Source organism: Mustela lutreola, chromosome 10, assembly GCF_030435805.1.
Source record: "Mustela lutreola isolate mMusLut2 chromosome 10, mMusLut2.pri, whole genome shotgun sequence".
Lineage (NCBI taxonomy): Eukaryota > Metazoa > Chordata > Mammalia > Carnivora > Mustelidae > Mustela > Mustela lutreola.
In genome coordinates this window covers 109292495-109305828 of record NC_081299.1, presented here as the reverse complement: position 1 = coordinate 109305828, position 13334 = coordinate 109292495, and the positions used below count along the sequence as shown (strand labels likewise).

Below are 13334 nucleotides of genomic sequence, written 5' to 3'. Positions count from 1 at the left end.
AAATAATGGCTAAAACTTACCCAGAGTTTAATATATACTGTATACTATTCTAAGCATCTTTACAAATATTTATTACCTCATGGTTTTAACAACTTTGTGAGGTTCTCAATTCCCAATATTAGACAAAACCACAACACAAAGTAGTCATGTAATCAGCTCAAGGTCTCAGAAGATAGTAGGTATTAGTCCAGGTTCAGAAGTTACTCTAAATCAGTAAGCCATATAATATTAAATTCTGTAACTCTCTCAGGAAACCTTTCTTAATGTCCTACTCATCATTTCTAAAAAACATCCTCTCAGTGCAATGTAGGCAATTTCCACTGTACAACCTGAACTTATTTGTGACTTTAAGAGGTATCTTTCCTGCCTGTGTAGAATGTACCACCATACTTTCTTCAGAATACTAAAAAAGTATAATTTACAATTATAAACACTAAATATTAAGTGAAAGATGTAAGAAAGTATCAATACTCTGTGAAAAAAAGAAAAATGCAGAAATGTTCTGAGTAGGTGGATGCTGCCTTGTGAAATACTGGGAAAAAATACAGGTTTTGGAATCCAACTACTCTGGATTAAAATAAAATCCTATGCCAGACATTACCTCTGTAATCCTGGGAAGTTAATTTTGAATCTTTTTTTAACAGCAGAATAGTAACCATGAACTCAACCCCAAAGAACAGATGTGGGAAATGTGATGACAGCCAAGTCTCTTATAATATGTGGCATAGGAGTTGTTCATTAAACTTTAGTTCCCTTATCAAACACTTCATTCTGTTATAATTCATGTGGGTCTTGACAGTTAAATTTAATCCAATTAGAGCTCAGATTTAAAAGGTTAACTCCCGGGGTGCCTGGGTGGCTCAGTGGGTTAAAGCCTCTGCTTTCAGCTCAGGTCATGATCCCAGGGTCCTGGGATCGAGCCCCACATGGGGCTCTCTGCTCAGCAGGGAGCCTGCTTCCACCTCTCTCTCTCTCTGCCTGTCTTTCTGCCTGTGATCTGTCAAATAAATAAATAAAATCTTAAAAAAAAAAATGTTAACTCCCCTAACCAGAAATCAAACGCCCTGCTCTTAATTTTTCTTAATTCTTAATTTTAAGTTAAATTAAGTCTTAATTTTTCTTAAGTTTCTTAAGTCCTCAGCCTGACACTCACCTCATACGGCAAATAAATGATCTCCTTGAGCCCATACACATCCTCATGGATGACTGTTGACCTTCCTTTTTCACTGTTCCAGTCTTCAGATCAAGTATACGCCCTGAAAAATGATGTGAAAAACAGTCTGAACTGTGTTCTTGTATGTGGTGAAAAGGGGACAGGAGAGACACTGGAGGCCAAGATAAATAAGTATCCTGTTCATGCCCTTCAATCTCCTTGCTTATAAAAGAACAGGCCAAGTAGGGGAAGGATTTTTTTCAAGTCCAAAAATACCTCAAACTCCATCAATGAATGTTATTCTTAAATTCAAAGGCAGCACTGGAGATAACCTTGTGTAAGGAAGAAAGCTGGAAGTGGAAAGTAGTGTTGGCAAGTAAGAGACCAGGCTATATTCTTGGATCTCATTTTTATACACATGCACATACACATGTGTACACACATGCACACTGAGGGAATGTCATTGTTTAAAAACAAATAATTTCATATGCCATACTAACACAATACCTATCTCCAGCCAAAACTGTTCCTCCTTTTATTATATAGAAACTAATGGCAAGGGCATCTGGGTGGCTCTGAAGCATCTGCCTTCAGCTCAGGTCATGATCCCAGGGTCCTAGGATCAAAGTCCTCATCAGGCTCCCTGCTCCCTCCTCTACCTCCCTCCGCTGTTTGCCCTGCTGTGTGCTCTGTCAAAGAAATAAATAAAATCTTTATTAAAAAAAAAGAAAAAAGAAAGAAAAAAACGAATGGCAACTTTTGAGAAAAGGAACTAGAAACATGAAATCCATAAAGACCTAAAAGAAGGGAAAACTAAAACACAATTAACAAAGGCAAAATCTTGCCATTTGCAATGACATGGATGAAATTAGATGGGGTTATGCTAAGCGAAGTAAGTCAGAGAAAGACAATCATCATATGATCTCACTCATATGTGGAATTTAAGAAACAAAACAGGATCACAAGGAAAGATAGGAAACAAAAAATGACAAAATCAGAGAGGGAGACAAACCATTAAGACACTTAATCACAGGAAACAAACTGAGGGCTGCTGGAGGCGGGGGAGGGGATGGGGTAACTGGGTGATGGACATTAAGAATGGCAGTGAGGGACGTTTGGGTGGCTCAGTTCTTAAGCGTCTGCCTTCGGCTCCGGTTATGATCGCAGGGTCCTGGGATTGAGCCCTGCCATCAGGCTCTCTGCTTGGTGGGAAGCCTGCTTCTCCCTCTCCCACTCCCCCTGCTTGGGTTCCCTCTCTCACTGTGTCTCTCTGTGTCAAATAAATAAATAAAATCTTTAAAAAAAATAAAGAAGGGCAGTGATATGAGCAATGGGCATTGTATAAGACTGATGAATCATTGACCTAGAGGTAGACCTCTGAAACCAGTAATACATCATGTTAATTAACTGAATTTAATTAATGGACTTTCTTATATTTAATTACAAGTTTTTAGAAGATTTAGCTTATTTATCTGAGAGAGAGGGAGAGAAGGCGTGCACACTGAGTGTGTGTGTGTATACACGTGTACACAGGAAGACGCAGAAGAAGGACACAGAGAATCTCAAATAGATTCTAGCTTAGCATGGAGCCTGACATGGAGCTCAATTCCAAAACTCTAAAATCACAACCAGAGTCAAAACCAAGAGTTGAGACACTCAACCAACTGAATCACCCAGGCCCCCCTTAATTACCAGTTTTTAATACAACTTTTTTTTTTTTTTAAAGATTTTATTTATTTATTTGACAGAGAGAGATCACAAGTAGGCAGAGAGGCAGGCAGAGAGAGAGAGAGGAGGAAACAGGCTCCCTGCTGAGCAGAGAGCCCGATGCAGGACTTGATCCCAGGACCCTGAGATCATGACCTGAGCCGAAGGCAGCGGCTTAACCCACTGAGCCACCCAGGCGCCCTTAATTACCAGTTTTGATCTGCTTTCACTTTAAATTTTTTTTTCCAGAGTTGCTTAAGAAGCAGACGTGTTTCTTCTAGCCAAACTCTGGCAAAAGTACTGAAGAGCATTAAAATAGGGGGAAGGGAAGAAAAAAAGAAAGAAAGAAAGAAAGAAAAATAAGACAAAAAATAGTATAGATACAAAAAAACCCACAATAGTAACAACAACTTATATACTGATAGAGGTGCCTGGGTGGCTCAGTTGTTAAGCGTCTGCCTTGGGCTCAGGTCATGCTCCCAGGTCCTGGCATGGAGCCCCAAATCATCGGGCTCCCTGCTCAGTGGGAAGCCAGCTTCTCCCTCTCTCACTCTCCTGGCTTTGTGTTCCCTCTCTTGCTATGTCTCTGTCAAATAAATAAATAAAATCGTAAAAAAAAAAAACCTTATATACTGATAACCACTCCCCTCTAAAATAAATATCTATTAAATAGAATCCAGTATTAAAGCCAAAGATATGCAGAAACAGGTAGGAAAAAATACCAGGTAATTACCCATACAAATTAGACAGAAACATGGATAATTTAATTCTTTTAGAATGGGAAAAAAATTCATTGTAGATTTGGTTTTTACTGTTTTGTTTACAGTAATAAATTTTTATATGCACGCTGTCATAAAAAAAATTTTCTAAGAATAACTACAAATTATATTATCTGCATGTGGATAGAAAAAAATGATTATATCCATTATGGGAGAACATTCTAGAGGCCCTGCCAGAGTTAATGAACAAAGTGAAGAGCTAAAACACCTCTTCTGTTTCAGGGAAAAAAGAAAAGGCTTCCCATTCATTTTCCATCCACATAATTCATACCTGTCAGGGCATTTTCCGAGGTGGAAAGCTGCTCACGAAGTTTGTCCACATCATCTGGATGCACCTGATCATAGAGTGTGCTACCAAACCATTCAGACTGTGGCTGGTTCAAAACTGGGGTCACTGAGTCAGAGACATAAACCACCCGGCCTGTCTCACATGAGACAATAAACAGAAAGCCATCTGCTGCCTCCAAGATCAAATGTTTGAGTTCCTGCCCAAGGAAGAAAAATAAGTTAATACTGAACTCTTAAAAGCCAAGTATTATTCATGGAAACAAGTAAGACATTTCAGGCCTTATGCACATCTCCATAAGCAATTGCTGGCTCCTACCTGATCCACAGCCCCAGCTATGCAGGCTAAACGTAACTGCCTTCACGACAGTTTTTTTTAAATAGATATTTCTTCAATCTCTCTATGTCACTATTTACCTCTTCCCCTTCATCTCAGGACTCAAGATGGGGAATAAAGAAGTTTCCCACTAACAAAATTTAGTCCTTGATCTTACACCCTCTGGTCTCTTTTTAGGATCCTGCTCTACAAATACTCCCATTTTCACTCTCTCTCCCCTCAGATCTATAAATATGATCAGGTTTTCTCACTTGTATACAAATCTTCCCTCCATTTTGCCCAACTCATCCCTATTTCAGTGCCAAGTTTATATTAAAAGTAATGTTATATTCACTGGTTCTATTCTCTTACCTTTCACGTATTCCTCAATCCCACTATAATTGTCATTCTAAACCATTCATATTGTTTTTAGCAGGTTAACAATACTCTCCTGACTGCCAATTCAAGTCCCCTTTCCTGGGTCTTTATTATGTTACTCTATCTCTCTCCAGAATCTGGTAATGTTGTCCATTCCATCCTTTTATTTTCCTCTAGCTTCTATGACACCATCCCCCAATTTCTGCTGCCCTTCTAAATGCCCCTTCTCTGCTTCAGGTACCCTTCCCTTTGTTCAAATCTTAAGTATAGATATTTCCAAGGTTCTATCTTAAGTTCTCTTCTCTATTTATACCATACTCTCTGAGAAATTATATCCACTTCTTCCTGCTATGAAATGATGCCCAAGTCTGTATCTCTAGACTCCCCTAATCTCTTTTTTTAACAGACCTAAATTCCAACCAACTCTTAAACATTTCCAATTTAGACATTCTACCAGCAACTCAATTTCAACATCTCAAAACTGGTCATATTTCCCCCTCCAAAAAACAATCCTTTGTGCTCTTCTAGCATTTCCTTCCTTGATTAACAGTATCACCTTCCTCTCAGGCTACAAGACTCAAAATCTAATTACTCTGTCTCATGCTCCAGTGATAACTGTTTTATCAATTCTATTTCCAATACTAGATCATCGTCCTAGTCATCTTATGCCAAGACAAAGGAAATGCTTTCCTTGCATTCATTCTCCCAAATCCAGGCTTAAAATGCTCTATACCAACTAACACAATTTTGAGGGAGAGAGATGGGAGAGGGGCAGAAGAGAAGGACAATTCCAAACAGACTCAATGCCCAGCGCAGAGCCCAACTTGGGGCTCAATCTTATGACTCAGAGACCCTGACCTGAGCCAAAATCAAGAGTTGGGACACTGATTGAGCCACCCAGGTACCCTATTGCCTAAAAATTAATATCTAAATTCTATAACATAACACCTAAGTATTCCATGATCAGGTCCCAGCCTACTTCCCTATTATCATCTCCCAAGGCTTGCTAAACTATTTCATTTGCCTTGAATAATCCAATCATTCTCACTAGGTATTTGCTCAAATTATTCACAATATTTATGACACTAATCCCTTACCTTGTTCATGTTTATACTTCTACAGGACTTTAATACTGCACCTCTATGACAGAACTAATTGTGTGCTCATACTTTATTTATTTACGTGTCTCTTTCCACTAGTGACTCTCTCCTATCTCTGTTCTTCTCATAGCACAAAGCATCTGGTTAGCCCACAAAAGGTGCATAAACTAGAGCCTGTTCAATCAGTATTTCTATGTATATTGTTAGATTAACTGATTAACTATTTAAAGTACATACATATAAAATTTATGCTATGTGTGTTTTCATATAGACACTCCTATCTGGAAAATTCTTACTGCTTTTTTCCGAACCACATCCCTTTCCTTCTACTCCTCTGAATAAAAAGGTGACATTATAGGTTAATTTTTTCTTCCTTATATTGCTTGTATCTTCCGAATTTTTCTGCATTAACCATGTGTTATTGTTAATAATCGAAACAGAACATGTCTTTCTTACTCTTAGAAGTCTTTGCTAACCATCCCCACTCAAACCTGGTCATTCTATTCACATTAGCCATCCCTCCACTATATATTTATCTAGTCCCATATAAATTACTAAGTCTTATTTTTTTAAAGATTTTATTTATTTACTTGACAGAGATCACAAGTAGGCAGAGAGGCAGGCAGAGAGAAAGAGAGAGAGAGAGAGAGAGGAGGAAACAGGCTCCCTGCTGAGCAGAGAGCCTGATGTGGGGCTTGATCCCAGGACCCTGGGATCATGACCTGAGCCAAAGGCAGAGGCTTTAACCCACTGAACCACCCAGGTGCCCCTAAAATTAGTAAGTTTTAAAGAAAGGTTATTTCTCAGGGTACCTGCATGGCTCAGTCAGTTGAATGTACAACTATTGGTTTCAGCTCATGTCATGATTTCAAGGGTCAGGAGATCCAGTTCCACACTGGGCTCCAGCTCAATGGGGAGTCTGCTTGAAATTCTCTCCTTCTCCTTCTACCCCTCCCCCCACTCATATTTTCTCTCTCTCTCTCTAAATTTAAAAAATCATTTTAAAAAGGTTATTTCTTGGGATGCCTGGGTGGCTCAGTTGGTTAAGCAGCTGCCTTCAGCTCAGGTCATGATCCCAGCGTCCTGGGATCGAGTCCCACATCGGGATCCTTGCTCCACAGGGAGCCTGCTTCTCCCTCTGACTCTGCCTTCCACTCTGTCTGCCTGTGCTCGCTCTCACTCGCTCTCTCTCTGACAAATAAATAAATAAAATCTTTAAAAAAAAAAAAAAAAGGTTATTTCTTCTCTGTATGCATTTTCCTCTAATTTTTCACTTGTGTGTATCAGCCACTCAAAAATACATATTCAGACTGATTTCCACTCACATATTCATATTCAGATTAAGTTCTTGAGAAGCTAGAAATGTTTTTGCCTTCCCTGTTTTTCTCATTACATGTAACAGAACACATCTCTAAGGAACGATGACTGCCTAATGTTAGACTCCTTCTATCACTAAAACTGTAAGCTGCTTCAAGAATAAGAAATCTATTTTTTCCATCTTCTAAAACCCTAAAGGCAACAAAGAGAACTATTTCCATAGGACACAGTCATCTCTTCTTCCTACAAGTCTACTCTTATTTCACCTTATAGGCTACATTCATGAGTGAAGTTTAAAATACATATAAGCTTTGGGACACCTGGGTGGCTCAGTTGGTTAAATGTCTGACTTCAGCTCAGGTAATGATCCCAAGTCCTGGAATTGAACTGCATTGGGGCTGGGGGGTGGGGGAGAGGTGGGGAGGTAGAATCCCTGCTCAGCAGGGAGTCTACTCTTCCTCGTTTGTGCACACATGGTCTCTCCAAATAAATAAAATAAAATACCTATAAGCTTGCTAAATAATTTGCACAAGTATTCTGCAATTCTCACTGTTTGAATACTAATGAATATTATAGCCAGGAATTGAAACTACTTTCCCATGGTGTGAATTTCTCCTTAACAACTGAATTCTTGTACTTTAAGCAATCTACAGACTCAGCTTGGCTCTGTCTTTCAATATAAGGCACTAGTTAGAATTATGGTCATCTAGGGGCCTGGGTGACTCAGTCAGTTGAGTGTCTGCTTTCAGCTCAGGTCATTATCTTGGGGTCCTGGGACTGAGCCCGGCGTCAGGCTCTCTGCCTGGCAGGAGTCTACTTTTTCTCCCTCTCTGCCTGCCTCTCTGCCTATTTGTGATCTCTGTCAAATAAATAAATTAAAAAGAAAAAAGAATTATGGTCATATACCCCCAAAAGATCAAAATTTTTAACAGATTCTAGACTATCTCAGATTGTACATCCCAGAGACCTGATCAGTGAGGAAAGAAGGCTTGTAGGTGCCATCAGTGGATGTATTCCCAGTTCCTCGCAAGGACTTCATATGAGAAACTGCCATGCGTAAGATGGTTAGCTTGTCTGGTTTTCGAGCCAGGGCACTACAGGTGGGCACCATGTCTGACAGTTCTGTGATGTAGGCTGTCATCTTGTTCCGTCGCCGCCGTTCAATTTCACTATGATTTTCCCTGCGTGGAGAGAGAAGCCCCATCCAGTGGTCACAGCTGGCCATTTGGGAGCAGGGAAGAGTGATATAAATACGGAGAAAGCTGCTGAAGAAATGTAGTTGTTTGATTTAGGAGGGCTTAAGTCTCAGAGGGTAGTGTCAAGTTTGCCAACATTCTCATGCAGAACAAGCATGGAATAGAAACCAACAAGGCAGAGAATAACCAGATACCAGCAATTCTCCCTATGTAAACTGGAAACTTCACTTCCTATGTAAATTACCACTCCCCCAAATAAAAGAAAAGAAAAAGTGTTTTAAGAAGTGATAGTCTTAAAAGATGTTGATTTTATTCACTTTAGTTCCCGAGAGACAAATAATCTTGGCTTGGCTGACTCCATGTTTACTAATTCAACTTTTTAAGGCTGAAAATAAAGTGACTAGTTTTTTCCAACCCAAGTATAGTGTTCCACAGCTGATAAAATAACTGATAGTACACTTTCCTTTGGTCTATAAAATGTTGCCTGTTCCAAGCTTCTCTCTTACTCTTAACACTGGAAGGAAGAACTGGAAGATTCTGAAGTTTTACTCATCTCATTAATAAAGTCCTACCTTCTCTATTTGGATGTGGTGCTAGTATACTGAGCTCAAGAGATTTTAAGATATCATCTAGCAGAGGTCACTTCTGGGTCCCCCACTGGAGCAAAATGAATTGGAGAATAAAAGTGGAGTGGGGAGGAAAAGTCCTGAAAACACACAATTTGGATCTCAACAGGGTAAGTGGATCACATCTCCAGTGCTGATTTCCTCAATATCAGAACGAAATCTTATCATTGCTAAAAATAATAATCCAGTAGTTTTCAAGCTGGATTTCTGAAAAGCCCCAGAGTTCCTAAGTGTCTTCCACAGGGATGCATCAAAGAGAGAACCAAACAATGTGCTGCATTTCTGCTTCTCCTTGAGCAGCTTTTGCTTTATCCTTTTTATTTGCTTCCATTACCACTTAAGGGTCCTACCAGAATAAAAGTTATTTGTCAAAACAAAAAAGAAAAGTAAAAACAACTGGTCTAACATAAATCTATGAGAAGAGCAAACAAAGGTTAAGAAGTTAACTAAATGACTTTCCCAAAGGCAGCACTCACTCCCAATTAATGAAATGGTTTTCCCACCATACCATACAATATCAGCTTTCTGAAAAGTTAAAGAGTTAGCAGGAAATGACAACAAAATGAGCTTGTGGTCCTGCTGAAAAAGGTAATGAGGTAGGGGAGAAAGTAGTAAAAACACATATTGGTATCAATGATCTATCTCTGAGTGGTCCCAAATCACAGAAGCCAGAAAACAGAAAAATTTAGGTATATCATTACTATCCTAATATTTCTACCTTAGTGATGACAGTCTCCAAAGAGAGCTCTAGAGTCTCCTTTCCAAAGGCAAAAAGGTCTTACCACATAAGTCCGTATTTTAACATTCTACTTTCAAACTTAAAGCACCCATCTTCCTAGTATCTAACAGACTTCTGACACTAAAATCCAGAAGGCTGCTTTTTTAAAAAGCCGTATCATGGGTGCTAAAACTTTTCTGGGAAACCACAAAAGATTCAATCACCAAAGCAAGACCAGTACTGCTATGACACAGTAATCAAGCCTATGAGTCTACACAGGAAGATAAAAGGTATGCTTTCTAGAGAGGTATAGAATAAATGCTAAGGCCTAAATAGTGGGAACCAACTGCAAACATAGATATACTTATTAGTCTTCTGATAAAAAAGTATGCCCCTGTTAAAGCACCAACTGGCACCACTGCCCTGCTTCTAAAGCCTTTTATTCTGTGAAACAGTGCTGAGATAAAGAAAGAAAGAGAAACTATAAAACTAATAGCAATTTCTTAAATTCCTTAGTAAATCCCTCAACTCACCCACTTTCTGATGGGGGAGGCCAAAGTTCCTGTTACACACAAACTTCTAAAAAATCTTGTCCTCTCTTGCCACAGATAAGGAAAAACACAAAGAGAAGGGGGAAGAAAAGAGCAGAGTAAGAAAAAGGAAAAAGCAGTATCATCTGCTTCATCATGCTTAAAGACACTGTTCTCCTACCTGGCGAGTCTCTCTTTATCCGCAGAGCTCTGCTCATCATCCGACCTAAAAATAGAATTAATGAACTAAGCTAAAATTAAAATAAAAAGAAAGAAAAAAATAAAGATGGATGGATGGATAGACTGATGGAAGGAAGTAGAGAGGAGAAAGGAACGAAAAAAGGAGATAGAACAAAACAGATGCAGAGAAGGGAAAATTAAAACATGGACAGAAATCTTGCTCATAACTTTACAAAGCCATTTGTTAGGATAAAGAAAAAGTAACTTACAGGACAAAGGTTGACATAAAAGCAAGGCCAATATTCATTATAAATTAATGTAGTCTGAACACAGAAAGTATTTTGCCAATCAATCTCTGTAGAGACCAACAATAAATAGTTTGAACAAGAACCAAACAAGAGAATATATTCTCACACATTGCTCCCAATCTGGAAATATAGTGATACCCACATATGTTATTCTTTTTTTATTTTTTTAAGATTTATTTATTTGAGGTGGGGGGAAGATGCAGGAGGGAGAAGGAGAATAGCACAGAGCCTGACACAGGGCTCGATCCCATAACCCCGAGATCATGAATGAAGAGTCAGCCATTTAGCCAACTGAACCACCCAGGTGCCCCCACATATGCTATCCTATAATGAAAAAAAAAATCAAAGAGTAAATCATGATAAGAATGTCAAATTATCACAAATACAATCTCTCTGTAACATGCAGACACACACATGCACTCACAGACAACATAACTGAAATTATATAAATAAAACTTAAGAATTAGATTTCTGGCACATCCCCTATCATTGGTTTGATACTGAAGTAGTAAATTTCTATTTATTCACTCTCCCATTTCTTTGCAGTAAAGCCCTAAAACTACTGAATCCCCAGTGCCAACTCCCCCTCCCCTGGAGGGGGCTACAAAGGATTACCACTAAATTTTTCTGGAAGACTGAAAATTGTAAGAGTGGGTGGCAACTAAAGAAACATCAAGGTGTTGGTAGGCCAGTATATCAGTATCAATTCCATGAAAAACAATATATATATAGATATAAATATAGATTAAGAAGCCTCAAATGAAACATCTAAGTATGACATATGAACAGCCTAAAACACTAATATAACATCTAAGTATGACATATGAACAGCCTAAACACTAATATTTCATTATTAAAAGTGATATGTACAGGGGCACCCGAGTGGCGCAGTCAGTTAAGGGTCCGAATCTTGGTTTTGGCTCTGGTCACAATCTCAGGATGGTGAGATGGAGCCCAACAACAGGCTCTGTGCTTGGTGTGGAGACTGCTTAGAATTCATTCATATTCTCTCTCTCTCTCCACCTCTTTCTCTCCCCCCGCGCAGCTACCCTTCATCTCCTACAGGAATAAGTTGTTTAAGAAACTTAAATATCTAAAATTCCTATTATTACTACTCCTACTATTACAAATCCATAATCCTTTAACCATTCTAGTATCTCTAAGTGAAATACGTGAATGTCTAAATATTTATATTAAGTAGGACAAATGAAAACTAAAATAATTCAGGTCATGTCTTCATAGAGACTTTTGGAATTTTAATCAAGAAACTGTTAACCTGCATGACCAGTACTATCTGATGACTTGACTGTCATTCTTTTTTTCATTTTTTAAAAAATTGATTTATTTAAGTAATCTCAAAACCCAATGTGGGGCCTGAATTCAGGACCCTAAGAATAGGAGCTAGATGTTCTACTGACTGAGCCAGCCAGATGCCCATGATGGCTTGACTTTACAGGGCAGCTTGAAAAACTATTCCCCAAATATCTATAATTAACTTCTCATTTTAGAGATGGTATATACCCTAAAGTATTTATAAGTATCTATTTCAATAAATAAATTATTTGAAAATCTCTTAAATCCATTCCTTTCCTATTGCCACTGCCTCCACTCTATCCCAGGCACTCATGATTTGATAGCTATCTTATTATTCACCCTTGCATCTATTTCCCTGACTATAGTGCTTCTCTTTAATCCATCTTATACACTGCTATTAGAGAAGATCCCATATGCATTTTATTTATCAAAATCTGTTATTCAGGGGGCACCTTGCTGGCTCAGTCATTGGGCATCTGCCTTTGGCTCAGGTCATGGTCCCAGGGTACTGGGCTCAAGCCCCACATTGGGCTCCCTGCTCTGTGGGAAGCCTGCTTCTCCCTCCCCCACTCCCCTGCTTGTATTCCCTCTCTCGCTGTCTCTCTGTCAAATAAATAAATAAAATCTTTAAAAAATAAAATAAAATAAATCTTTTATTCGAAGCCCATGATGGCTTCAGACAGTTATAAGCTACTATGACTGGAATTTCTTAGCCTTCTACATCAGTGGTTCTCAAGGTATAGTCCCCAGACTAGCAACATCTACAATAAATATAAGTACTCAGTTAAGCTCTGGATTTTTGATTATTCATTTTTCTAAGGTGGCTACAAACTCCATTTTTAAAAAACAAACTAACTTACTATTTAAAATATACAGAATGAACTTTCTAAAAAAAAAATACTTTGCTTTTTATTTATAAATCCTCAACTTTGTACATCTGAGTTGAGAAGGACTTATAAATAAAAAGCAAAGCATTTTTCAAAATCTTAATAAAATTTAAATACATTTATTGCAATCAAAATTCATCTCCACAAAAATTGTTCCTGTTGCAATTTTTTTAAAAAGATTTTATTTATTTATTTGACAGAGATCACAAGTAGGCATAGAGACAGGCAGAGAGAGAACATGGCAGGGGGGGCAGGCTCCCTGCAGAGCAGAGAGCCCGATGCGGGGCTCGATCCCAGGACCCTGGGATCATGACCTGAGCTGAAGACAGAGGCTTTAACCCACTGAGCCACCCAGGCGCCCCCCTGTTGCAATTTTTAAAGGAAAACTATTATCTGTACAGAGTTTGTGGAACCATTTAATAATGAATGCAACCATTAAATCTGTAACTTGTGTTCCTGTGGACACCCAGCAAGCGCAATGTATAGCTGCTTATCATATACATAAAAACATTGTGTAAATTGTGCCATTAGTTTGAAGCC

At 38.6% G+C, this 13334-nt stretch overlaps 1 protein-coding gene across 5 annotated transcripts in view; it reads right to left on the bottom strand.

Annotated features, from left to right (window-relative positions):
- ARNT (aryl hydrocarbon receptor nuclear translocator) overlaps positions 1-13334 on the bottom strand; it is a 72052-nt gene that overhangs the window by 24430 nt on the left and 34288 nt on the right. For all 5 annotated transcript variants that reach the window (XM_059138226.1, XM_059138225.1, XM_059138227.1 and 2 more), the window contains 4 exons: positions 10287-10331; positions 8003-8216; positions 3911-4124; positions 1154-1256 (listed from right to left, as the gene is read on the bottom strand). In XM_059138226.1, the coding sequence (XP_058994209.1) occupies positions 1154-1256; positions 3911-4124; positions 8003-8216; positions 10287-10331 (576 nt within the window). The remainder of the gene's footprint in view (positions 1-1153; positions 1257-3910; positions 4125-8002; positions 8217-10286; positions 10332-13334) is intronic.